The sequence below is a fragment of the Taudactylus pleione genome, unplaced genomic scaffold (assembly GCF_031769625.1).
Source record: "Taudactylus pleione unplaced genomic scaffold, aTauple2 ptg000282l, whole genome shotgun sequence".
Lineage (NCBI taxonomy): Eukaryota > Metazoa > Chordata > Amphibia > Anura > Myobatrachidae > Taudactylus > Taudactylus pleione.
The window spans coordinates 14,838,137-14,866,045 of record NW_028284684.1 but is presented as its reverse complement, the minus strand read 5'-3'; the positions used below and the strand labels follow the sequence as shown (position 1 = coordinate 14,866,045).

The following is a 27,909-nucleotide window of genomic DNA, read 5'->3' as shown; positions in this document are numbered from 1 at the left end:
ACTGCCAAAGGGAAAATAACAGCACCAAACCGCTTTTAAGTAAAAATTTACCCTAGGCACTCACAAAGGCATTTGTTTTACCTAAATAATGAGAGTAATGGTAAGAAATTACCTTTGTTAACTGTCTTTCTTCGAAGTCCATAGGGTCCACAAGGAGACCTCGGGGTGTGGGTGATGGGAACCAACCCGGACACCACGCAGTTAAAGCTTTCAGCTCCCAGGATGCATTGGGTCCACAGATAACGCTGGTGAAAAGGCGTTATGGGGACATGTAGGTATACATCCTGAATGTCCAGTGATACCATGTAATCCCCAGGTTCCATAGCCAGTATGATGGATCTTAAGCTTTCCATCCTGAACCTAGGCACCCTAAGGAACTTGTTCAGAGATTTGAAGATAGGTCGATGAGACCCATTCGGTTTCTGAACCAGAAAGAGTAAAATAATAATAACCAGTCCCTTGTTGAGATAGTGGAACTGGTACAATTACCTCTGCTTGCAGCAAGAACTGTATGGCTTTCTTGATCTGCAAGGCCTTGGTCTTGTCCCAATGAGGGCCTGTGCAGAAAAACTGGTGGGGAAGCCTTCGAATGAATGAGATGGCATACCCCTAAGAGACCACTTCTCTTACCCAAGCATCCTTGGTGGTCTGACACCAACACTGGGCGAACTGAAGAAGTAGGCCTCCCACTCTGGGGTCCCCCAGAGGGAGGCCCGCCCCGTCAGGCTGAGAGTTTATCCTCCGGTTTAGAGGCCGGGTGTCTTGTGCTCCAGGCTTGTTTTTTAGGCTTCTTGGCAGCGGACTGCCTGGGAGAGGACTGACCTTTGGATTTTCCTTGGGGATGAAAGGACCTAAAGGAGGAGGTTTGAGACTTTGCAGGAGCAGAAGCTGAAGGCAGAAATGCAGATTTGGATTTGGCCAACGTGTCAACAGTCTTGTCCAGGTCTGAACCAAATAAAATCTCCCCATTATAGGGTAAGGCCTCCAGGGCTCTCTTAGAATCGGCATCCGCGCTCCAATAGCATAGTGAGTAGACACAGCCATCCCTAATATGACCAGTGACATCCGAGCAGTGACAGCTGATTCTCTAGAACTTCCAAGGAGTCCTCAAGTGCATCGGACCAACTCTCTATAGCCTTAGCTACCCAGGAGATAGACATGGACGGGGGCAGGCAGCTCTTGAAAGAGAGCATATAGACTTTAGGCAAGTTTCCACTTTCCTATCGTATGATGCTTCAAGGAAGGGATGGAAGGTATAGGTAACGATGCACTTTTAATTAGCAGTGTAACGTGTGAATCCACGTTAAAAAAAGCGTACAGCGGCACTCGAAGACTATCAAAAAGTTTTAATGTGATCCTTCACAGCACCAACGTTTCAGGGCTCACAGGCCCCTTTGTCATTTTCTACCTTGACAAAGGGGCGTGTGAGCCCCGAAATGTTGGTGCTGTGAAGGATCACATTAAAACTTTTTGATAGTCTTCGAGTGCCGCTGTACGCTTTTTGCTCTATTTCATCATCACTGTCGGCACAGGAGCATGTTCACCAGCTGTTCAGCAGAGTGCCGGTCCATTGAACATGCATATTATATAGTCTGCTGCTGCGCGCTCTAGTCTTTGCAAAAGTAAGATAAAGAAAATATATAATAAGCAAAATGGTGACCCGACTCCGGCCGGGCACCAACGAAAACTGAGGTGCCTCTGGCTCGGGGGTGGGGTATAGGGAGAGTGGACCCAATGCATCCTAAAGCTGAAAGCTTTAATTGCGAGGTGCCCGGATTGATTCCTATCACCCACACCCCAAGGTCTCCCTGTGGAGCCTATGGACCCTGAAGGAGAAAAGCATGATACACAACTTAATGACGCGGAATGCCTGGGACAATGTGAGTAAAGATAGGGTAATTCTTAAGTACTTTTAAGTGGATTATAAATATTGTGCTGTCCCGTTACAATAATACCCGTATCTAAACTGCCGAATTCTTGTACTCCAAAAAGTGTATTATACAGTGCAAATTCCATTGTGCTTTAGAATTGGGAACAACACCGTAATAAAACAAAACTGGGTAATAACAAACAAAAGGAGAGATGTGCTAAGCCATGAAAAGTGATAAAGTGGAGAGTGAAAAAGTAACAACCAATCAGCTGCTGCCATTTTTCAAACGCAGCCTGTAAACTGAGAGTTAGGAGTTGATTGGTTGGTACTTTACTTTGGAAGATAACCATAATTAAATTTAAAACAAAAATACAACATCTATTTTTAAGCAAGCTATGTTACAAGAACCTTGCAGTCTTTTTACTTGGCAGTGTAAGGGACTCACACCATCTGCTGCATGCAAAACACTCAACCAAGCTAGAAGTGGTCACATTAAAATGATCTAGTTCAGCACATTCATTACAATAATAGCTTGTTGTGTGTATTCTATATAGCCATGTGGAGAAGAAAAAAAAGTATATCTAGTCATCAGGGTCTTAAAATTTGATAAATCATGTAATCTTGTCTGACATATTCAACTCAAAATAAGCCAACATGAAGTCATGTTTGTAGAAATACATTCTTACTGCTAATAGATCAATGAAGAAGGTAATTTGAGCAGAAGTGCTGCTAATCAAGTCATTTCACTAACTGATCATCAGTAAGTCTTATACTGTGGCCCTCATTCAGATCCACTCGCGAGCGGCTGTCCGCTCGCAAGTGGGTCGATGGTCTGCACTGCGCATGCGCACGACAGAGGGAGCTCCGTCGTGCGCATGCGCGAGACGCGAAGAGCGAAGGACTTTCCTTCGCTCGGAGTGTCTCATCAAAGGGGGCGTGCTGTCGATGTTGACTGACAGCACGCCCCCTTTGGTGGGCGTGCCGGGGGCGTGCCTGCCAGACGGAGGCGTTCCCATGGGAACGCCTACCGTCTGAAGCCAGCCCCACTGACATCACTAGTGATGTCAGTGGGAGTGATTTTGGCTCTGATAGAGCCAAAATCACTCCTGGCCTTGCGGTTGAAAACCTCAACCGCAGGCTGTTGCTCGCAGTGGCGATGGTCAAGACCATCGCGACCATCATCCTGCACGCTCGTATATGCTGTGGGTGGTGACCCACAGCTATACGAGCGTCCAGGAGGACGCTCCATATTACTGGAGGTGGGCCCTGATTCAGAGCGAGCGCTCTGGTCAGAGCGTCCGGCTCTGAATCAGGGCCTGTGTCTACTAAACCTTTGTAAGTTCTGCCTGAAACATTCAGGTTTGTGTAAGCATTATGCCAAGGAGAAAATACACGTACAATAACCACAGGGAAGCAATTACTGCTTCCCATTTCAGATGGGTACAAGCTATACGATCCGTTGTACGACATTTTGTTTAGACGCTGATCGGAACGATAGATCATATAGATAGTGCAGTGTGTACGTCCGATTGGTCGTTCATCGCACTCTGATGTTCTGCATAGCAGATGGGAAGATGCAATAAACTAAGCCATTATATAATGCGCCATGTACACCGGATCATGCAGTGTGTTCGGCGTGCACGATGTATCATTACATTAGCACACATCCGGATAAGCGGCATGGTCACTAAGAAAATAGACCGTGGACTTGAGACGCACCCCCCCTTTTCATCTCTGTAGCGCTCATAGATGGTGGGCTGCCCCCAAGCTCTCCCCACAGTGTGAATAGAGGTCATGCACATGCACTCGCCGGAATTCACGTGGAACTTCCGCCCTGGGAACAGCTGTCTCAGCAGGGTTACTACTGCACCTTAAGCAGGGTGTTCAGTCACGTAACTGGCATTGTCCGACTAAAGTGCAGGCTGCGAAACTGTTCAACCAGAAAACTGCATTGCGCCCCTACACTTAAGTCGGATTACTGCTCGCACCTCAGGAGGGTGTGAGCAGAAATCCCATAGCCAGACTTAACAGCAAGGGGCTTCCTTGAAAAAGACACAGTACTTGTTGAAACGCGTTAGAGGCTACATAGTGGGCGCAGACTGAAGAGACGCTCCATTCTACATCACGGATGCCAGAATATCAATTCTGATCCCACCTGCTTAGATCTGCTGTGCCGCTGAGTCTGAAAGCACCAGGAAGCCGGCTGTTAGACACCAGTGCAGGACGGAATACTGGACGCGGGATCCCTGCACAGCTGAAACATCTTTAACGGCAGCCGGTGTACAAGTGCCTAGGAAGGCAGTAGGGTAAGATAGGGATAGTATTTCAATCATGCAGTCCTCTACGCACAGGACTTTAAACCATATCTTCTAAAAGGAGCTATAAACGGAGATCTGAAGAACCTTATCAGGTTCCACTATTTGTGCCATACATTATTTCATTTGCGTTTTTTGTTTTTTTTTATCGCTTCAATATATTGTTTTTTTATTTTATGTTTCATTTCATTTTATTTTATTTCACTTCATGCTGCTGCTATTATAGTATTTTCACTTGAATTCAGTATATTTATTATTTTAGCGCTTTCTTTCCTTTTTAACAGCAAGGTCATTTGAATAGCTTCGGGAACTCTAGCATCGCGCTGAATTGAATAGGTTGGCTGTATTTCCCCTTCGTGCTAGGGACCTGGAAGTGACGTGAGTGAGGGCGGAAGTGCAGTTCCTGCCCATGACAGCCAGCTAAAGAAGTACTTTGTCCCCACTTAAACAAGTTTGTTGTGCGCTCGCCACACATTGTTATATTCCCCCTCTGTGCCCACTTGGATGGCAGGAAAGGACGCTGGACACTGTCTGATGACATCAGGGTCCTCTCCGTGAAAGGGATTTAGACATTACCGAATTGAATAGCCCCCACAGATTTAATGGGTGCATTCTCTTTCTGACTGGATTATACCATACTTGCCTACTCTCCAGGAGGCTCCAGATTGTTCGGGTAACCCTCCCACAACCACGGAAGAGTAGATACCTTTCCCGCATTCTGCCCATTTCCTAGTGAAGTGGGCAGAATAGTTTTCCTGGGGATCGGGGGACGGGTGAGTAGGGGGGCGGAGATTAATGATGCGATTCTATAAGCGGGGCTTCTCCCAGGGAGGATAAAACTTAAAAGTAGGCAAGTATGGATTATACAGAAATGCTACCATTGCATGGATCTATAATTTTTTGTCTTCAATTTTATGACATGTATGTATTAATTGTACATTCAGAATGTTGACACCAAAATGTTGACATGGTTTGAATACTGACATTGAAAAAGTCAACATTAACAATGCCGACATGGTCATTATGTCAACATTATCAATGTTGATAGTCCTGGTCAGTTTTAGGTTTAGGGTGCGAATGAATGCTATAGCGACATAATGACCATGATGCCAGTCTGAATGTCAACATTACATACCACACCACTTTATTAGATTTTATCTCTATTATGCCACAAGGGTTCTGTAATACTATACATAATAGAGCACGCAACAGAAATTACAGTACACGGAACACCAGACATAGCAGTTACAGACAATTTACCAATCTACAGTTTACTTAATTACCTGGAAACAACAGTTTGGAAAATAGATCCGGCACATGGATTTGGGGTGGGAAAATATATAAACAGAAATAACAAAAACTACATAGTGAAGTAAAAGTAAAGGAAGAAATTAGAAATGGCATAGACTATAGAAGTATTTAAAATAAAATGGTCATATTCATTAGAAGTAAATGTGCACATGCTGTTATATCACTAATGCTATTACACAATTTCACAGTATAATGCCCAGATATTATACAAATAGTAATAGGCCAGGTCTCTGATGTCACAATGTATCTATATGCAGGTAAATGGTGAAAATTATTTTGTGAAATGTAAATGATGTGGTTGGAACAAGTTCTACAAATATGCGTTGGATGATCCTGGCAATAGTGTTTGCACGCCTTAGCCAAGCTGTGGGATGTGCTCTGACTCATCTAGTGCAGAGCAGCTGTCAGTGAATAGTACAGTACTCTCAGCAATTCTTTCCCCAGGTTCAAGCTGTGTCATACAACAGGTTGAGCCCCCAACAGAGCAACAGCATTGCCAACATCCACACAGAGATAATTTGTCAAGTGGGTAGTAATACACTGACACTTCCCATCTGTACAATGCAGGAAAAGGATTCTGCCCACGTGATCTTTAACCTTCTACTTCCCTTAACAATTCATGCTGCTCCAACTATACTACTTTTTTCTGTGCCCCAAATACAGCACTAGAACCAGTATTGTGCAGAGAGGGAGAAATGGACAAAAACGCTTTAAAGCAGCAAACATGCCCACATCAGTTACCCCTTGGCTGCTGCCATTCAATAGAGCTGTACTTGGATGTTGGAAAGGTGCCTAAATAAAAAGGGAAGGTGACGAGCCCTCACTGTGGGCAAGTGAACAGAAATCAAGCCCTTTCCCCTGACTAGAGAAACATTGCTACCCTACTAAGGCAAACACATTGGTGAATTTAGAGTATTAATGTTTTATTGCATATTTTGGGTCCCCTGTTCAGAAGCTCAGAATGTTAAGAGCCGGGGGTTTCAACTTGTTTTTACTTAAAAGTAGCAAATTGACAGTTACTTTTTTGCTGCTTAAAGTAAAGTGTACATTGGGACCCGTTTTGCAAGCTGTGTTTTCTTTCCGTATACAGAGGTGCACTAGGAATCATTCATCCCTGACAACAATGCATGTCTTCCCATAATGCAAGACCATGCCGTACCTTAGGTCATACCAATTCACCTTCACACACACCAGCATCATCCAACTACCTCTCCACCTCCAGCGCCCGAATACACTAGATCTTACGGTTTAACACATTTGTGGCTCGTTCACACCTGCTTTTCGCACATTGATCAATGCATGAAAAGCATTTTAAGAATGAAAACAAAAAAATAGAAAAATAGGAAAACTAGACAGCGATGCGTGGCCTTTACATACAGTAAGTGTTATTAGTACAATAGGTTTCATTGGTAAAAGCATAGAAGTTTTCATGCGGTTTTACGTTTTAAGCAGTTATCCCAGTAAGTGTGTGAACGAGCCACTACATTTCTCAGCTTCTTGCTGAAGGCGATATTTGGGCACTATTTTGCAAGTGCTGCATCATTATTGCAACAAAGATGGTGAAAATTAAATAAAATAAAAAAAAAGTACTGGCTGTCCGCCCAGTTGTATCATAGCAGTACGGAAGCCAGAGGGCCCAATAAGAGCCCAGAATGCCTTTTAATTAATACAGGCCACCTGAAATCTCTAGCTCACAGATTAGAAACTGCATTAATACAGTAATTGCTTGTTTCCCAGCAGAACATTTTAATGATCAACTTTCTGGTTTGTAGAAAAAAAATAAAAATTTAAAAAATAAAATAAGACTGAATGTATCATTAAGGAGTATACAATGATCAGTGTGCCACAGGGTGTTGGCCAGTAAGAACTGTGCCCCAGGGATCTCCAGTAGTGAAAAGGTTAAAAAGGAAGCATCTTCAGAATTGAATGTCCTTGCTCTGTCACTGGGGAAATCCTTCTAGCTTTTAGTCAGATCATTTTTTATAGTCTCCTCTACTGGTCAGTGTCAGTTTCTGCTTCAGTAATCCCTAGAATGGGTACCAGAAGTGACAGCGCCAACATCCTCCTTTCAAACGTCCTAACACATCCCCCTTCGGGGAGCCGACCCTTGGCTCCTTGCTTATTTCCTCTCTGCCTTAATTCCGAACATCTGAGCTACAAATCTTTTAGCATGTTCTAGTGAAATAATCTTTGTAATGCAGCTAGCAATATCCCTATGTGCTATGCATTAAATAAAGTGAATGGGTCAGGGAACTCAGACAATGCTATGGTTATTCATGCATATGTATTTTAAGTTAATTAATTTAACTTAATTGAACAGAAGTCGGATACAATCAGATTATAAAGGCAGTGAAAATGAAGTAGGTCGTGGAAGGGTGACAATGAGTAGGAGGGGGAGGGGTGGGTCATCTCTGTTCATTAAAGGGGCATGGACAGTTTGAGGGCAACAGGAAGTAAATAGGACATCCAGGGAAGGAAGTAGAGCCAGTGCCAGAGGTCTTGTGTTTGGGGGGAGAACCTATGAGGATATGGGCATGGTTAGATTTCTCTGGGAAAGTGACCAAAGGGCCTAAACTAGATTGGAGGTGGTATGGTAACCATGAGGTTGATATGCGATGAACCAGACATTCCAGGGGATCCGGTCTAAAGATCTACAGTAAAAATGTAGACAATGTCTAGATAAACACCAGATGTTAGACAAGCAATAGGTCGACAGGTCAACATGCATATGGTCGACACAAAAAAAATGGTCGCCACGTGATTTTTTTTTTGTTTTTATATATTTTTTTTTTAGGGTTAGGATTAGACACTTACCGGAGTGTTAGGGTTAGGCACTTACAGGAGGGAGGGTTAGGCACAAGGAGGGAGGGTTAGGCACAAGGAGGGCGGGTTAGGGTTAGACACTTACCAGAGTGTTAGGGTTAGGCACCAGGAGGGAGGGTTAGGCACTTACCGGAGGGTTAGAATTATGGTGCGTACACACGGTACGATAAAAATGCACGATATGAACGATATAGTTATCGTTCATTTTTTGGTGCCTTCCAACTTACAAACGACCAGTGATGCGCAGGCACATATGGACAATAATGATATCGCCCATCAGCCATGCATGTCGGCCAACCTGGTCGATATCGACCAGGCTACATAGAGACCCGCGATCGTTGATCGCAGGTAGCTGGACCGTCGTTAGTGGGCTGGTGGTGTGCTAGATGAACAATAACGATCATCCAGCACACCGGGAAGGTGCAGGGTGATCAGTCAGCGATATCGTTATCGCTGACTGATCATACCGTGTGTACGCACCATTAGGCACTAGATGGGACGGTTAGGGTAAGGCACCAGGAGGGAGAGTTAGGGTTAAGCTGGCCACACACTAGATCAACTTACATCCAACCATTCAACTAGTTGATTGGTTGGAATGAAAATCTGGAAAGGTATGGGAGCAAATGACAAGCAGCAATTTGCTTCCAAACGCCAGAAAATGGACAATAACTGTTGTTTGAACAAATTGTTTAGATCAAACATTTAACAAACTTGTCTGACGACCATTTTCATCTGTTTTCTGGCATTTAGGAACAAATTGCTAATCATCATTTACTCCCATACGTTACCAGATTTTCATTCCAACCAGGTGGATGAAAGTTGGTCTAGTGTGTGGCCAGCTTTAGGCACCAAGGGGAGGGTTAGGGTGAAGATTAGGGATAGAAATATAAAAAACACAACAACATGTGTCTGCCATGTTTGTGTCGACCATATGCATATCAACTTTCTGACCATGTCGACATTTACTGTGTCAACCTTTTATCCCTATCGACCTATTGTTGTCTAATATCTGATGTCTATCTAGACATTGTCTACCTTTTTACTGTAGATCTTTCAATCCAAATCCACATTCCAGATGAGACAAGCATCAAAGGGTGGACTTGGTTGCTTCCAGAATCCTTCCAAATCCACAGTTTACAAGCCACGATCGTGAGATTTTACAAAACACGGCGGAGGCAACTAAAAAAAAAAAAAAATTTTACATCGAAATTACTGTTCATTTTTAATTAATGAAAAAACACAATTTTTGCATAGCATTCACCCTCTACATGTCAGGAACGGAATTCCAAAAGTATTTAGCTTATCTACTATTTTTTCTTTTCCATCTTCTCTACTATATCAAAGCGAAAATTTGTCCTTCTGTTTTTCTATAAAAATCCACAGTTTACAAGCGAAGATCGTGACATTTTACATACGAGCGTATTTAAACACAGCGGAGGCAACTAAAAAAAAAAATGTTAAATCGAAATTACTGTTAATTTTTAAGTAATTTAAAATCACAATTTTTGCAGGACGTTCATTGTGGGGCCTCACGGCATATGGGTAGGGCCTCGGAGCAAGCGTTTTGTGTTGTCATGTTTTGTCATGATCTTAATGTTTATTATTGAAGAGAGCTTTAGCAGGCTTTGCCAGCACTCTCAGCTCTCTGACTATACCAAATTCCGCAACAACATTTACTTCTTTCTTCCAACTGTGTCAAAATTATGACTTTGCAAGGACCCTGCTGTACTGTGAGCTGCCAAAATATTACACATGGAAGGCTTCTCCCAAAGTTTTTCTGCACAGAAAACAGGGAGTCGCTGTATATGGTCATCCTGGTATCAGAGCAACAGAAGCTCTTGGTCGTGTTTACACTGTACATCCTACAAATTTTGAATGCTTCCATCTCAGAAGTCTGCTATATGGAGCATACACACGGTCAGATTTGTCAGACTTGTCAGATTTGTCAGATGAACGACTGAACGATTGAACGATTTGAACGATTTTACCAAAGTTTTAAACGATTTGAACGATTGAACGATTTGAACGATTTTACCAAAGTTTTAAACGATTTGAACGATTGAACGATTTTTGACTACATTAAAATGAATGGAATCGTCCAAGTCTGACTGCAAACCCATCAGATGTCAGATATCGTTATCTGACAAACGGGAACGCGCATCGTTGATCGTCCGTCGTTCAGGCATGTCAGATATGAACGATTTTCCTTCAGATATGAACGACTGAACGATTTTTAAATCGTTATCGTTCATATCTGAAGGAAAAATCTGATCGTGTGTATGCACCATTACACAGTTACAGGTTGGAGGATGATGTGTAAACAAACATTCTTATAATCCCGGGCAACGCCGGGTACTCCAGCTAGTAGAATATATAAGCAAAGCTGATCAACATTCTATCGGATCATGGGTCCATATTCACCGGACAAGGAAGTAAAGACCCATAACAAAAGGCAGATATGACCAGGCATAGCCAAAAAATATGAAGGAATGTGCCGATCCGGCCATAGCTCCTCCAACTGCCATTTTATAATAACCGGACAAAAACCACAAAAAGAAGAAACCGCGCTACTGCTGCTAAAAGATTAATTGTGCTTAGTTGATCCAATAAATAGGCTTCTCTGAATCACAAATACACACTTATTAAAGCAGACAATCTGAAACATTGTAAAATATATCTACATGTAATAACAATATATCCAGCACACTGCTATATATGAAAAGTTCTCTTAATGGATCTAAACATGAGTTGTCAGGCCCAATTCCATATAATTGATCAATAAGGATATGGTCTCGGTTTGAATAAAATGGTAGAATGTATACTTCTATGCTCACCACTTAATAATATCCTATAGTGTGGCAAGGATCCAGACTTAATTTTTCTCCAGTTCACGATAGGTGCTCTCCAAGCCAGCGGTTCATGTAAAGTACAACCAATGTGGGATTGGTACTTGTAGTGCGCCGGTTCTCCCATCACTTGCGGGATCTGGATGTACTGCTGTGTCTGGGGAGAGCTCGTCCACCTGTGGTGGGATACCGGCAGCACTGAAGATCTTAGACTCTTGTTCGGGTTCCCTTATGGAACTGCAGAATGTCTTGAGTGCGGAAGGAAAACCTTGCTCCTGTGCTTACACAATCAGCTATTAATGAACACACTGATTTTTGAAGAATATTTCTCATATTTATTAATAATTTTTATTTCAGATATTTATGTTTTATTGATTGTGTGCCACAAGCGCCAGGTGCAGACTGAGGGGGGTTAGTATTACTGCTTATCCTCAGTTTCTGTTTTCTTTTCTTTATAATTTTCAGTATCAATATTCTATGGAGGGTGTGGGGGGACCAGGGAGCTTAAATATTGCATTAGATCAATTACATAATGTAATCAATGCATATGCTAGAATAAGCTATAGCGCACACAGTGATGTAGCAGCGCATATTTATCCTACTACATGACACCATCGCTAACACATATGGGGTTACAACAAGGTGACTCGCACTTACGGTAGCTCCGACCTCGGGTCTATTTGTTCGCAGTCCCATAGGGTTGCAAGGGGGCAATTTCAGCTACCCTTGCTGGCATTTCTATACTGTTGCAGCGGCAATTCACCCACCTTACAGCTAATTGAATTGACCCCTATGTCTTTGCACAGAACTAGACGATTACGCCAAAAGGTTTTTAAAAAGTATATGACTAGATGCCAACTGATCCATCAATGGCAAAAAAGTGACCATAGAGCAAGCTTATGACACCAAGTTTTAGCCCAGGGAGATTTAAAAAAATAAAATGGGAAGAGGAAGAGAGACAGAGCAAAATGCAGACCCCTTTGTTTCATAAACATATATACACAGTATGTTGCTCCACACAATGCACCTATAGGCCACGAGAAAAGGTATATCTCCTTAAAAGGAACAACTTTCACCCCATTTATGTAGATTTCATTTTATTTGACTAAATATAATTTCGAACTCCCACTTATTTTAGTGGGGGGTACAAAGAAAAAAAATTATGCAATAAGGAAACAAATACATGGGTACAAATACAATGTATTTGCAAGTATACAATATACACATGACTAAGGACCCGATTCAAAGTTGTACACACTGCCAATGATTTCGCAAATGGAGCAATTTTTTGCTACAGCAGATGTACGCTGCAAGTCTTTATTCGCTGTGTGATTGACATGCAGGAACGTTTGGGGCAGGCAACAGGAATTGTTGGTTAAAAATGCAGGTGTGTCTTGACCGTTTCAGGTGGGGCGGGGGGGGGGGGGGGGGGGGGGGGGGGGGAGTCTCTCAACCCGCACCTGCAATCCCGTAAGCGGGAACCGTGGCTCTGGTGTCTCAATTACGCTGGTCATCCTGAGTGACCATAGACTCACTCAAGTAGTTGAGGCTTGCATGATCTGCGTCTGATGCTGATGAGTATGCAGTTGCAGACAGCTGTGATGGCTCAGGGGGGGCGTCGCAATACAAATCCCGGCCCCTGTGGCATTAGCATATTTCACACATCCACAGCCGTGAAAATCGCTGCTGTGGGAGCATTAGCATACAACTCTGAATCAGTAAGTAAAGATCAGCCTACATAGCCTGCATAGATTGCATAAACTTAGGCCTCGGACCACCTTTAAAAAAAACTAATTCCAACTAGACCATTTCAACCCAGAGGACAAAGTGGATGTGGAGTAATGATAGAACCGCCAGATGTCTCCATCATGAATCTTGGGTTAAGTTTGTAAAGAAAAAAAAAAAAAAAGGGGGTGGGGGATGCATCTCATTTACCAAAACTGAGCTATGGCAGCTATACAAATTTGACCCATTACGTAGAGGATATATGCATATTTACCCTTTTCACTCAACTAAATGGAGTCCAAGTCAAAACATGAAGAGGCGTTAATGTAATTTGGTGTTTCTTTGAACACTTATAAAATGCACAATGTGTGAACAAATCCTAACGTACGTAACATGGTGATCGGATTATCTCTAAAACGTCAGCAAAGCTTAAATTTAACACATCCAGCTATGCTGTCAGATATGGCAACCTAAATAATCAATCAAGAAGTCAGCAGTTTAGGTCTAACAAATGACCATCATTTGCAGCTTAAACAGATTTGCTGGAGGATTTAGGGCTCATATCATCATCATCAATTTATATGGCACCACAAGTTTTCCGCAGCGCCTTACAAAACACATCAACAAATAAGTGATCAGTGACTTACAGTACAATACAATGCAAGACAAGGACATGGATAATATACATTGCTACATTAGCAACCATAACACCCACATAAGCAGCAGAGCATAAACAACCAAATGTTAGGTGCCCTAGTGGGGAGTAAGAAGTAGATGAAGGCTAAGTAGGAAGAAGCACAAGAGGGTAGAGGGCCCTACAAACAGGAGTGACACAGATGGGGCAGACCGGGACGAAGGAACATGTAGTAGCAAATTAGTATGAGAGCTGGAAGGCTTTAATGAAGTAGTGGGTCTTGAGAGCCCGTTTGAATGATTGTCGAGAGGTGGAGAGTCTGATGGGGAGAGGGAAAAAGTTCCAAAAGGAGGGGAGCAGCATGGGCAAAATCTTGGAGATGGGAGTGGGAGGGAGTAATTAGTTGGCATGAAAGGTGGCGTGCATTTTTATTGGGCTGAATCAAATCTCTTCCATAGACTCCAATTATTCTACATAGTTGGAATGGAGGTCTTGGATTTCATTACTGCCCCTAAGATAACTCTATACACTCCTACAATATACAATGCTACCAGGATGCAATTTGCACTTGGAGCCATTGCTGGGTCTGTCATTTCACACATTGTTCGTGGTGTGTTTTTGCATTTTTTACCAATTGTACACAGCCAAATTAATTATTGCTACTTATAAATGGGTATTTCTGCTACTATCACATCAATTTGCTAAAATCAGTGAGGCACTCTGTAGCAAATATTTGGGAGACATGACTAATATTGGATGGTACTGGTTCTTAAGGGGCATATCCATTAGGCGACCTGAAAAACTGAATGACTAGCGTTCAGTCCTTCAGGTCGCCTAGGTGCGGTGCCCGCACTGAACATCATTCAGTGCAGGAGTCTGGCCTCCTGTCTGCAAACATGTGGAACCTGACGACGATAGTCGTCAGGTTGACGAGCATGTTCCACAAATAGTCGGCATCGCTGGTCCTTGCCGGCTATCCATTAGACGACTTTCTGAACGCTCCGACCAAAAACCTCCTGGTTTTGGTCGGATCGTTCAAAAAGTGGTCTAATGGATAAGCCCCTTTAGTGAATGACTATATTCAGCATGATCATGAATACTGGTTTATTAACAAAACAGCTGTCTCCAATTTACTAACAGTTTCCAAGAATAGGTGCATTTTTTCCAGCAAGAACCCTATGTTTGGTCTTCTGGCTTTCAGAATATGTTGCTGGTATATATAAAAGATAGTATTACAATTCAGCTTCCAAAGCACATAACATATTAGAACATTATGTATCAGTATCACTTCCACATTTCACAGGAACTCTGTAAAATACAACAAGCAAGCATTTGTGGAGATGCAATAGCATATAAATTTCTGAGACACTGAAATACCCTGCAGTGTTGCACAATGCAGATAGCGATTGTAACATACATTAAACAGTAACAATAAAAATGAACTGAGTTTATCACAGCTTACAAACAATAAATGTTATGGTTCAGCATCTATGACTGTCGTGTAATTAAACATGTAACTGCTCATATGGAATTTTTTTGGTTTTTAAATGTTGGCATTTTCGGGATAGCTTTCAATTACACTCTGAACTTTGAAAGTTATTCTTTATAAAGCAGCAGAGATAATGCATAGACCGCTGCTTTATAACTTCAGTCATGTAAACAGAGATTATTCACCATATATTATCCATGTAAGGCCCTTTGCAGTAGTGCTGTCAGTGCTCCAGGTTTGCCATCCCCAGCATGGATCTATTAGCCTAGCTGGACCACAACAAACTCATATCAAGCTCTCGGATACAGCAGGAATCCAGCTGGACTGCTGTATAGCAGCTCCATGCTGGTACACCACTTGCAGCTACTTTTCACTGGCTCCACAGCTAATATAGAAACATAGTTAATTTACTCCTGGACTTTAAATCCTACTAAGTGGCAACTATTTGCGAGCATAACACGGCATGTTTTGCTGTTAATATCATTGCGGTTTTACATTTTGGACTTAAAAACGCAGAGCAGCTTATTCAATTTATCCCATGTTTTTTTGCTGGCTTCTATCCCAGATTTCCAATGCCCATATTATTATTATTTCAAGCATTGTGGGGTAATGGATGGTTATAGCATTTTCTAAACAAACTTTAAAGACCACACCTGCTATATACCGCAAATATGGTCAGTACAGATAAACAATATAGCTGCATACACACACACTACGATTTTGTAAATGAACAATTTTAGTAAACTATTTTCGTTAATTTTTTCCCTTGAAAAAATGAACGAAAATAGTTTACTAAAATCGTTCATTTACTAAATGTAATGAACGATTTTTTTGAACTACAAACGCTTTTTGCATATTCACTTACTGAAAATCGTTGAGTTGGTCAGTCTGACTGAGCTACAAACGTGAACGCGCATGAACGATAATCGTTCATCGTTTTAACTCAGAAAGTGAACGATTTTTTCAACGATTAACGATATCGTTATTGATAATCGTTCAAAAAACGTTGCGTGTGTATGCACCTTCAGAATGTCATGAATGCTTTTACAACCACATGTCCTAGCATACCCGGCTACTTGCCCTATTGCAATATTTAATAGTCATTTTCACAGAATATATAACTTCTGAGAGCCTTCTAATGATCTTTTTCTACCTGAGAGACATCACCTAAAAAGTACATAACGATACAACTGTCAGCACATGCAATCATTTCATCTGGCTGCTGTAAACAATGTTGCCCATGAAATTTTTATCTGGCTAGGTGGTAAATAATGTTGCCTATTGATTTTATTGGCCCAGGTGTTTAGTAAAGAGGAAAAGCAGGAAAGAAAAAAAACAAACAAAAACACACACACACACACACACACACACATTGTGTCACATGCAAATCAATCATTCCATCCACCCATCAAATAATCTGATTTATCCAAACTAGGGATGTGCATGGACGAACTTTTGTCCAGGAATGATGATGTTCGTCCATGTAAGATGACGTTTTGCCTCTTTCTGAGTTCCGTTTTTTTGGAGGGAAAAATCCGAACTCAACGTGCAAACTCGAACCTATCCGAGCCTGCACATCCCTAATCCAAACTGGCCATTCCAGTAAATGGTTAAAATGGATAAGACTTGTTCATTTAGTAATTGCGCCCCAAAAGGTCCGGATTGCAGAGTTTGTGGTTTGCATCGGTCCGAAAAGAAATCCTTTAAATTTATCCAACAAATCATTGTTCAGATCTTCCGACGCTATTAGACAATACATTGCGAACATTACTTCTCTTAAATTCACATCTAGGTGTACAAATTAGCAGTATCAAAAGAGATAATGGAGATAAGAGAGTTCGGAGTGCCTTGGTTAGGCATTCTAAACAAGAGAACAACATTTTGCCTGTGTATTTAAAAAGGGGAAAAAAAAAAAAAGTTCAAAACAGATGCTCCATTTGCCAAGAAGTTCTTATCTGAAGAAATGAAATCTGTATGCAAACTTAAGGTGCGTACACACTAGACGATATTTTGCATGATTTCCCACTTTCAAAACATCGGAACGAAAAATCGTGTAAAATATGTCCAAATCGCGAGTGTGCACTCACGATCACGATGCCGATGTGCATCCCTGCGGGTCGTACATCACATCTTCAGATCTGCCGTGCTGTAGGTAAGATCTGCCAATCTCGTTAACAAGATTCAGGTCGTTGGTCAGATAGTTTATCAGATTGTGGACAGTTTATGCAAGATATAGTTTGTCTGGGAGTGCAAGGGAGTTCAAGGGAAATCGTTGACGACATTGCATCTTTTGCGAGTCGTCTAGTGTGTGGGCACCTTTAGGAAAGGCACCAATATCTCTAAGAAGGCAAAGTATGAAATTCTCAGAAAAGACAAGCGCTAAGGTGGGAAGATTGGTATGCAAAGAGCCCAGTATCAAGTGTCACTCAGACACAACTATACCTAAATTCCAAAGCAAGACTCTCCGAGAGTGCTTAACTCCAGGGTTTCTGGAAGAAGCACACCGCTACACTGGCAGTCACACAGGCTCTTACTGACACACTTGTAGCCAATCACCAAGGTGTTGACACTTCAAAAAAAATCATGTCCTAGTTGTAAAGCCAGTCACTTTAAATGCCACGTGCAAACCTGCACTATTCATACCTAATCTGCATTGTCACAGGAGTTGTACAAGCAAAACTGGAATAATATACAAAATCTCGGGGCAAGCAGAAGGTTTGTTTATTCTAACAGGTAATTTGAATTATTTGTAGTTTCATTAATCACTGACATTGATGCTTAAAAAAAGTGAAACATGTCAAATGAACATACATTTAACAATTTGTCTTGTCTTTTTTTACTTGAGATGAAAGGCATTGGAAATTACTCCATTAGAATCAATGGGTGCGATTCAATTGTTTTTCCGACTGGCTTTTTTTATTTTATTTAAGGAGCAATTCAATTGTTGCTCCGTCCGAGCGCGATAGCCGCCGGCACAGACATTTCTGCTCGCACACTCAGGAGGTAGAGAGCAGAAATGTGAGAAAACCATGGTTAGGGCACGCTAAAGGCAGTTAATGCGCCCTAACCAGAGCTTTAGATGGGTTTAGCAGTTTTACACAGCTAAACCTGGTCTAATAAGGCTTGAAGATGGTGATAATTAATGGAGCGCCCAGAACAATTGATCTGCAATAGTGGGCCCTCATTATCGCTGCCCACACATATGAATCACTCCCAATGGGCGGAATTCAATTGATTATTCCCCCCTTCGCACCCGACGAAGCTATTCTATTGTTGCTCCTGTCGGGTGCGATCAGCTGATAGCGCTCAATTTCAGCTCGCAGCCCCAGAGGGTTCGGGCTGAAATCGGCGAGAAGTGTCCTGTTTGGGCGCCCAAACGGCACTTTTCGCGATCGCGCCCAGCACTTTGGTCGGGGTTAGCCGTTTTACGCGGCTAAACCCAACCACTTTGGGTGCGATCAGCGTGAAACGCTGGCACAATTGAATAGCGACCCGCGATCTCCTGTCACTTTAGACGGGAGATGCGGGCCACGAAATCAATTGAATTCCGCCCTATGTGTTTAAAGGTATTGAATGAATTGACACAAACAAATGCAATTATATACTAGAGGGGTTTTAAGTGCTGAAAATGATAGTGAGTTAACACCAGTGGGCATGAAGCCTTTAAACAGTACTCCGTTCACTTATGCTGTAACGGTCAGATTTATTCTCCATGGGCAAGTTGATTAAGAAACACTGCATATGACACGTGATAGGCACACAAGTCTTTTTCCATGTCACTGTATTCAAACAAGTGTCACATCGAAAGACCATATACTGCTCACAAAATTTGTGGCATTATTTAGTTCCATTACTTCGCAACATTGTTAATGAAAATCTAATTCAATCACAAAACATAACAGTCTTAAATGGAGCAACTGGACATTTTCTCTGCTGTAGTGCTGTCATAAGAATATGTTTTAACACCAGAGGAAGATACAGAAAACAACATGTAAATAAAATTTTGAACATGAATCCTGCTGACAACACATCTGTAAAATCCAGGTTACTCGGATAGCATCTTTGGCTGTTCTCCCTGTTGGTCTTAGGGCTAGGATTGGACTCTGTATTGGATGAATTCCCAGAAAGGTAAGCCTTTATTCCATTGCACATAGAGTGGCACAGACGGTCTCTTGCCTAATCAAAAAAAAAATCTAACCTCTTAATTAACAAAGCGCTTGTGTTCATTCATGGGACTACATCACCGAAGACATGGCTGGCAGCAGGTTATATGTATATATAGGAAATATGAGCATTTTTTTTTCTGGTATTCTACAGTTTTTACACAAAATAGAACACCCCACATTATATCACTACCTCAACCACACGTTTCTGTGAGGTCCCTTCAATATGTGTATGCTAAACGAACACGACCTGCTGTGAAATATTTTACCTATAATTCCATGGCATTAAACTGTATGGGACACTTACAAGTGTTCAGTATTTTCGGCCTGTCATTACAACAGGAGTTACTTAACTGAAAAGAGTGCAATGAGCCTTGTTCCCCTGTAATGGGACTAGTCGCTAGTGAATAGTTACATTGAGGCTGCCATTTCTGTGGACTAGCTGACCCTTATTGATCAGATCACTGGTCAACATGGCAAACATATACAGACGTGTACTCATGCACTGTGGCTTCTTTCGCGCCAAACAGCCCCTGTCGGCGTACCAAGTCCCGGATGACTATGCCGTGCCAAGAGTCTGTCTAGCTCAAAATGTGCGTCTTGTCTGCACAAAACAACTGGGAGCAACAAAACTACATTGCACTTATCAATTTGATGTGCGACATTTGAATCTGTGTGTGCGATGGTGTCTGAATCTGTGTAAGAAGGGCAGCAACGCATGGGCCGAGGCTTTTTCTCACACCAAGTTCCGTGCTTCATCTGCGACTTTGTATATGTTTAAAACTAATTCCTGTGTGGTTATAGTCGCAGCCCAGCGTCTCCCGTACAGTTTTGGCTTGATTCAATTCAGCGCGATGCTGAATAGCCCCGGGAGGGAGATTCCGGAGCTGTTCAATTCACAGTTGACCTACAGTTGCCAGTTAAGACGGAAAATGCCGGTTCTCACGATTTAACATGGTTGTTTAGTAGCACGAACCGGGATTCTCCGACTAAAGTGCAGACAGTGAGGCTGTTAGCGCTGCACTAAGCAGGTAAACAGCCACGCAATACACTACTCCTCTCAGAGCGTCTCAGTCACTCCGAGCATCTTGCGTCAGGTGTATGAGGACACATCTGTATGCTGCAATTATTTATTTTAAAATAATTACTGAGTTTAGGTTGTTGACAAAAGAAGCTTGAATGTGGCTACTGTCATTAAAACTCTTTCAAGCCTATGTTGTAGAACAGGGATGGGGAACCTTTTTTCTGCTGAGGGCCATATATAGCTCAATATTTGCGGGCCTGCTGCAGGCCACGCCCCCTCCACATGACATCACATGGGGCGGGGCCACAATTGGCGGTGATAACAGCAATGCCCGGAGCATCCTGAGGATGCTCTGGGGAGCTGTGAAGGCAGAGGTGTGACCGTCTGAAGCTTCCTGAGGACTCTACAGGTGGCACTGCTCCATAGATTCTGGCTGCAATGTGCCATTCTAGGCAGCCTGCTAGCCAGATGAGGCTAGCAGAAAAAAACTCTGAGGGCCAGACCAAATGATTCAGAGGGCGTTATACGGCCCCCAGGCAGGAGGCTTCCCACCCCTGTTGTAGAACTTTGTCTGGAAGTGTATTCATTGCTGCCAGAGGAATTGTGACCAAAAATTTCCAACTAGCAATGTTGAAATACATTTATATAAATTTTAGAACATTGTAATATCCCTAAACTTGAACCCTGCGTTAAACAACAATAACTGTTCTATAATGTTTCATGCATGTGTAACACCTGCCCACCTGGATTTCTTCTCTTGCTGGACTTGTTAAATGGTTACACTAATATGTAGTAGAATCTAAAATTATTGATGATTTGGCTAATTTTTAATTAGCCTTTTTGTGATCACAGCTGTCTCATGCACCCCTGTGCAAGCTCATTTATATTAACCTGTGTCAGCTGCCTTTTTGGTAGTATAATAGAAGCTATGTTTGGTGACTGTCTTGCCTTTAAAAGCCATAAGTGGCATGTAAGCTTTAAACTAGGGATGTGCAGGCTCGGATAGGTTCGAGTTTGCACGCGGAGTTCGGATTTTTCCCTCGAAAAAAACGGAACTCAGAAAGAGGCAAAACGTCATCTTGCATGGACAAACATCATCATTCCTGGACTTTTGTCCAGGAATGATGACGTTTGTCCAACGTCATCTTGCATGGACAAACATCATCATTCCTGGACTTTTGTCCAGGAATGATGATGTTTGTCCATGCAAGATGACGTTTTGCCTCGTTCTGAGTTCCGTTTTTTTGGAGGAAAAATCCGAACTCAGCGTGCAAACTCGAACCTATCCGAGCCTGCACATCCCTACTTTAAACCAGTTAACATTTTTTCAGTTTAAACTCTACGATAGCAGCTACCAGGTTTCCATAAGTAAGGACCTGTAGGACCTGCAGAGAAATGGGGTCCCGTGATGTGGGCTGCAGGCTTAAATGCATTGATCAATCCATGAACCAAAACCCCATTATTTATATATTATTGTGAGTGATTTAACAATGGTGAGTGCTGAGTTTATAATATATATATATATATATATATATATATATACACACACACACACACACACACACACACACACACACACACACACACACACACCTGCATATTTGATAACTCAAAAATGAGGAAACAGAGTAGAAAAGCATCCTTCCCCATTTGGTAAGAGATCGTATAATGATGTATTAGGAATTTACTTTGGCAATTGGCCAGAGAGCAACGTACCAGGAAACATACTCATAGCAAGACTTGGAAGAAGCAGCAGCAGCATTCTATTAAAAGACACTTGGGGGGTAATTAAATTCTGAGCCCATCACACATTACCACTTAATGGGAGGCAATCTTCACTAATTTTCATATACTCATCTATGGGGTGAGAGGAAATCTGAACGAAGATATTGATTGCCCAACCGCTTCAGCATCGCTCTAAATTTAATTCCCTCTCTTTAAAAGGCGAACTCCTGTCTCGAAAAAATAAATACTTAAATTTGTTCCTCTCCTAAACTACTAGGGCTGCAGATGTGCCTCCACCAGAATCATTTGGGTCAACACAAACACCTTAGTTGCCGCCCACAAACGTTCCCTGTCTGTCAATCACATTGAGAAGAAATCCTCACTGCGGGAGACATCGGTAATTAAACTTGCCGCATTCTTAGTGCAACTCATACATATGCGCAGATCACCGATAATAGCTCATATATTTAAACATCGGCAATGCATCCATCTCCGATTCATAACTGCAAAAGTTTAAAACAGGGCAACCATGTCATATGAAGTTTTCTCAGTCCATAAACTTTACCACATTCTTTTTAGAGAGAGAAACCTATTCCAACCCATTCAGTTATTTGGGGTTTTTAGTTTAAATTATAGGAAATATAAGTATGTACAGTCAGGTGCATAAATATTGGGACATTGACAGAATTTTCATATTTTGGCCTCTATTCACCACCACAATGGCTTTGAAATGAAACAAACAAGATGTGCTTTAACTGCAGACTTTCAGATTTAATTTGAGGGTAATTACATCCAAATCAGGTGAACGGTGTAGGAATTACAACGGTTTCTATATGTGCCTCCCACTTTTTAAGGGGCTAAAAGTAATGGGACTATCAACTCAAAAGCTATTTCATGGACAGGTGTGGGCTATTCCCTCATTATTTCATTATCAAATTAAGCAGGTAAAAGGTCTGGAGTTGATTCTAGGTGTGACATTTGCATTTGGAATCAGTTGCTGTCGACACTCAATATGAGATCCAAAGAGCTGTCACTATCAGTGAAGCAAGCCATCATTGGGCTGAAAAATCAAAACAAACCCATCAGAGAGAGCAAAAACATTAGGTGTGACCAAATCAACTGTTTGGAACATTCTTAAAAAGAAAGAATGCACCGAAGAGCTCAGCAACACCAAAAGACCCGGAAGACCACGAAAAACAACTGTGGTGGATGACAGAAGAATTATTTCCCTGGTGAAGAAAAAACCCTTCACAACAGTTGGCCAAATCAAGAACACTCTCCAGGAGGTAGGTGTATATGTTTCAAAATCAACAATCAAGAGAAGACTTCACAAGAGTGACTATAGAGGGTTCACCACAAGATGTAAACCATTGGTGAGCCTCAAAAACATGAAGACCACATTAGAGTTTGCCAAACAACATCTAAAAAAGCCATTTCAGTTCTGGAACAACATCCTATGGACAGATGAGACAAAGATCAACTTGTACCAGAGTGATGGGAAGAGAAGAGTATGGAGAAGGAAAGGAACTGCTCATGATCCAAAACATACCACCTCATCAGTGAAGCATGGTGGTGGTAGTGTCATGGTGTGGGCATGTATGGCTGCCAATGGAACTGGTTCCCTTGTATTTATTGATGATGTGACTGCTGACAAAAGCAGCAGAATGAATTCTGAAGTGATTCGGGCAATGCTTCAGAACTCATTGGACGGCGCTTCACAGTGCAGATGGACAATGACCCAAAGCATACTGCAAAAGCAACCAAAAAGTTTTTTTAAGGCTAAAAAGTGGAATGTTATGCAATGGCCAAGTCAATCCCCTGACCTGAATCCGATTGAGCATGCATTTCACTTGATGAAGACAAAACTGAAGGGAAAATGCCCCAAGAACAAGCAGGAACTGAAGACATTTGCAGTAGAGGCCTGGCAGAGCATCACCAGGTATGAAACCCAGCGTCTGGTGATGTCTATGCGTTCCAGACTTCAGGCTGTAATTGCCTGCAAAAGATTTGCAATAAAGTATTAAAAAGTGAAAGTTAGATTTAGGATGGTTTAGTTTGTCCCATTACTTTTGGCCCCTTAAAAAGTGGGAGGCACATACAGAAACCGTTGTAATTCCTACACCATTCACCTGATTTGGATGTAATTACCCTCAAATTAAATCTGAAAATCTGCAGTTAAAGCACATCTTGTTTGTTTCATTTCAAAGCCATTGTGGTGGTGAATAGAGGCTAAAATATGAAAATTCTGTCAATGTCCCAATATTTATGCACCTGACTGTAGGTTAAAAATGGGGGTATGTCTTGGTAAACATGAGTATCTTATTTACTGAAACAGAATTTGTTATTGAAGACCATGGAGACTGCCTTGGTAAACATGTTACCTTTGCCAATAAGCCTATGGGGCCTATGTATCAAGTTGTTTTTACATAAAATTATGCAGAAACTGTACTGATGTCACAATGCAGGGGATTTCACCGAAATCTCCAGCAACGTGCTAATTAGCACCTCAGATCGCAGTCACCATTATTATCATTGGGGACTACTATCTGACCCCTATGTACCAAACTCCAAAAAGCAAAGCTTTACAGAGTTTGGCCCTGGTAGTTTACACAATCTTCAGATGGTGTAAACTGCTTTAAGCCTATGGAGGCTCAAATGCATCTCTTGCAGCCCCAGCCGGCTCCAGAAGCGGACACTGTGCGCATACGTATTGTCAGCTTCCCCCGAGGAAGTGTTTCACTGCTGTGAAAGACTTCTACAATTTTCCGGGGAAATAACTCACAGGGACAGCAGTTACCGCAACCGATGTGCCTGCGAGTCCCCCTTTGTACAAAGCGGGGATATGGTCATTAAAAATGAAAACAACCCCTGCAATATGGATAGATAATAATCCTGACAGTTCCGCGATTATTAGTACATAGACCCCCAACAGCCCTTAAAATAAGTCCAACTGGAAGACTAATATTTGCCATACTTTGAAAGAGAACCTTCAAAACAGTGCAAGGTTTACATTAATTTCATATGTAAATTGTAATCACTGATGTTAGCTTTCAATAAAGTGAGTGAACTGTTTCTCAAACCCCCCCCCCCCCCACACACACACAATTTTAACAATATGATTTATATACCTGTGACTAGAAATATGGGGTCTATGTACTAATAATCGCGGCACTACAGCTATTATTAATGTTTCAACTTGCCGGGGATATTTTCATTCTTAATAAAAATATCCTGGCTATGTACTACCAGGAACTCACATGGGGACATACCACTGTCCCCATGAGGTATATCCCCGGGATTTCGAAAGACTTCCCAGTAAAAACTGACACTGCGCATGCGCACGGCGTCAGCTTCCTGGCTCTCTCTCCTGCACCGGGAGCCCCATAGGCAAACAGTAGTTTACACCACCTGAAGATAGTGTAAACTACCGGGGCTAAACTCTGAAAAGCATCGCTTTTTGGAGTTTAGTACATAGGGGTCAGATCGTAGTCCCCATTGATAATAATGGGGACTGCGATCTGAAGTGCTAATTTCTGTGAAATCTCCTGCATTGTGCCATTAGTACATAGGATCAATACATAAAATTATGCAGAAACTCCAGTTTCTGCATAATTTTATGTAAAAAACAGGTTGATACATATGCCCTAATGTTTACATATCAAGAATAACAATTGATCCCTGGATCAAAGTTGTACTAAATCAATTTACAATAGTGGCCAGAGACTATAATTTTTCTACAAAATTACACCCTCCCTCTTTTGTTTGAATTACATATCCGCCATAGTAATTGCTGAGTATTTAGAAAAGAGAATGTGTTCACATATCTAGAATAATAGACTGCACAAGCATCCTGTGATGAGACATAAAGTTAAGTCCTACAGTAGTTAGGGAAGTGAAACTTCTTTGTATTTTGGACCTTACAACTAACTTACAATAACACAAGCTAAATGCCTCATTCCCTGACTACATGTAAGAAGAGTACAAATACAACTTACTTTAGCAGCAGTATAACCACACCAGTCACATCTTTAAAACAGAAAAATACAAGACAACCTATTTGTTCACACCTAAATCCATCTATAATATTTACCCTCTTATCAAATTGGCAGATTCATCTTAAATAACTTGATGAACAGGCACATAAACGGGCAACATACACAAAGCTGTCAGCAGTGGGTGATATTTATCACAGACACACATATATATCTATACACACACATCATTAGGTGCAGGTATGGAGAGGTGTGTTTGTAATATTCATGAACCGTTTAAATGGGTCAAACACCAAGATACACACATCAGCCTGTCACTGACATGAGTAAACACATTTCATTGACATAAGCAGAGCCCTTCTCCCCGTGCACTTTCACTCCAGTGGCAGGAGGGGAGGGTGCGCTAGGCCTCAGTGCTGCAGACATAGCCCAAACTGTCATGTGGGTGTAAGCTGCTCCCCTGTCACCGGGCTGCAGCCAAAGTTGCTGATTATTATCCGGTTACCGGTGCTGCTGTTCACAGTGATCTCAGCCACGGCTCCATAATAACAACAATAATAATAATAATAATAACCCCTAGGCCACTCCAGGGAGAAGTTATTCTAAATCTGCGTAGCGGCGAAGGCCAAGACTTTCCCGGCAAACGCTGACTGCACAGGGAGGGGGGAGACATCACAGGTCTCCCAGGACCCGGCCAGATCCCAAACTCCAAGCAGCAGCAGCTGGGAAGGAAATGCGGACTGGGGGGGGATGAGTAGGGCCAGAACTGCTCCCCGACATGTCCTCCCTCCATTACCACATCTAATGGAGCGACTCCGGTTTCTCGCTGCTTTACAAACTATGTAGCAGCAGCCTGTAATATACACTGCAGCCCGGCACAGGGGTAATTGCATTGCATCATGTAGTCGCACAGCAGAAAATTAAGGGGGTGCGACATTAAGGGGTTAAAATACAGTTTTACAAAAGGGTTAAATAATTAACGAGAACCCAATCCAGCAATTCTAGGAAAAGGTAACACAACCAGCAAAGTGCCGCACTGTCCTGTCACACACCCGCCTGGTGATCTGTAGCTGCTCTGTGTGCGATACTGGTGACTGGTAATTCTTCCTGCTGCACAACAAACATGAAGGCGATCAGCAGAGACAGAGACTCCCATTATGCCTCCCCGTGTCGCTCCCTTACCTCTGGTTCCATAATGGTTCTCCTCAGCCGCCCTGCAGCCACTAGCAGTAAGGGATCATGGAAGTATCAGCAGCAGCCACAGTATACGTATATACAGCCAGCTCCAGGCTCAGCAGACTCCGCTTCTCCTGTAACAAGGTTAAATCCACAGACTCCTCTTTGCTCTCCCCAGTGCTGCTGCCTAAGATGTCTGGCCGGAGCTGCTGCTGCTTCCCTGTGCTCTGTGCCGCGTTACAGAGCAGCAAGTTTGTGATCATGCTTTGCTTGGCTCCTTCTGTGTCTGTGATTCTGCAAGAGATTGATGGCACGGATCCAGCCAAGTCTTACACCAAACAAATAGCTTTCACATTTCTCCCTGGGCTTTTCTTAAAGGGGCAGGCTCACTTTCACATCATGTTTTTCTGTCATTTGATCTCCTACTGGTTGTCTTCATACATAATGTTTTGTGTGTTTTTGCCAAGCTTGCATTGTATTTTCCAAAGGTTCATTTTGATTTAAATCTTTATGCATTTTAAAATCGGGTAAATCAAATAAAATGCTTTTATACAAAATAAGGGTAAATTACTAGGTTATTATTTTCTACTCATAATTGCTGCAGTTTTAAGATGTTAGTTTATGGTGCATAAATAGTAAATACATTATACTTAGTAAGACTTGATGTCGGATATCTCTGCAATGCAGTATATATTGTTTCATCAAACTCTTTGCCCCCACAGCGCTTACACTCAACAGCTATGAAAAGTCATACAGGGGCCCATTTATCATTGTATATTTGAGGTATAATCCCCTAAAACATGGTTTCTATAGACA

The 27,909-nt window shown here is 42.1% G+C and overlaps 1 protein-coding gene across 14 annotated transcripts in view; it reads right to left on the bottom strand.

The window, feature by feature from the left end:
- The window catches only part of NCOR2 (nuclear receptor corepressor 2), a 535,580-nt gene extending 508,140 nt beyond the window's left edge, over window positions 1-27,440 (bottom strand). For 12 of the 14 annotated variants that reach the window (XM_088482138.1, XM_088482137.1, XM_088482139.1 and 9 more), the window contains exon 1: window positions 27,100-27,439. Coding sequence is in view for 1 of the 14 variants with exons in the window: in XM_088482135.1 (XP_088338261.1) it covers window positions 27,100-27,111 (12 nt within the window). In the remaining 13 variants the exon portion in view is untranslated. Of the gene's footprint in view, window positions 1-27,099 lie in introns of all 14 variants that reach the window. The other 2 variants (XM_088482142.1, XM_088482134.1) reach the window with 2 other exon arrangements.
- Between the last annotated feature and the right edge of the window lie 469 nt (window positions 27,441-27,909).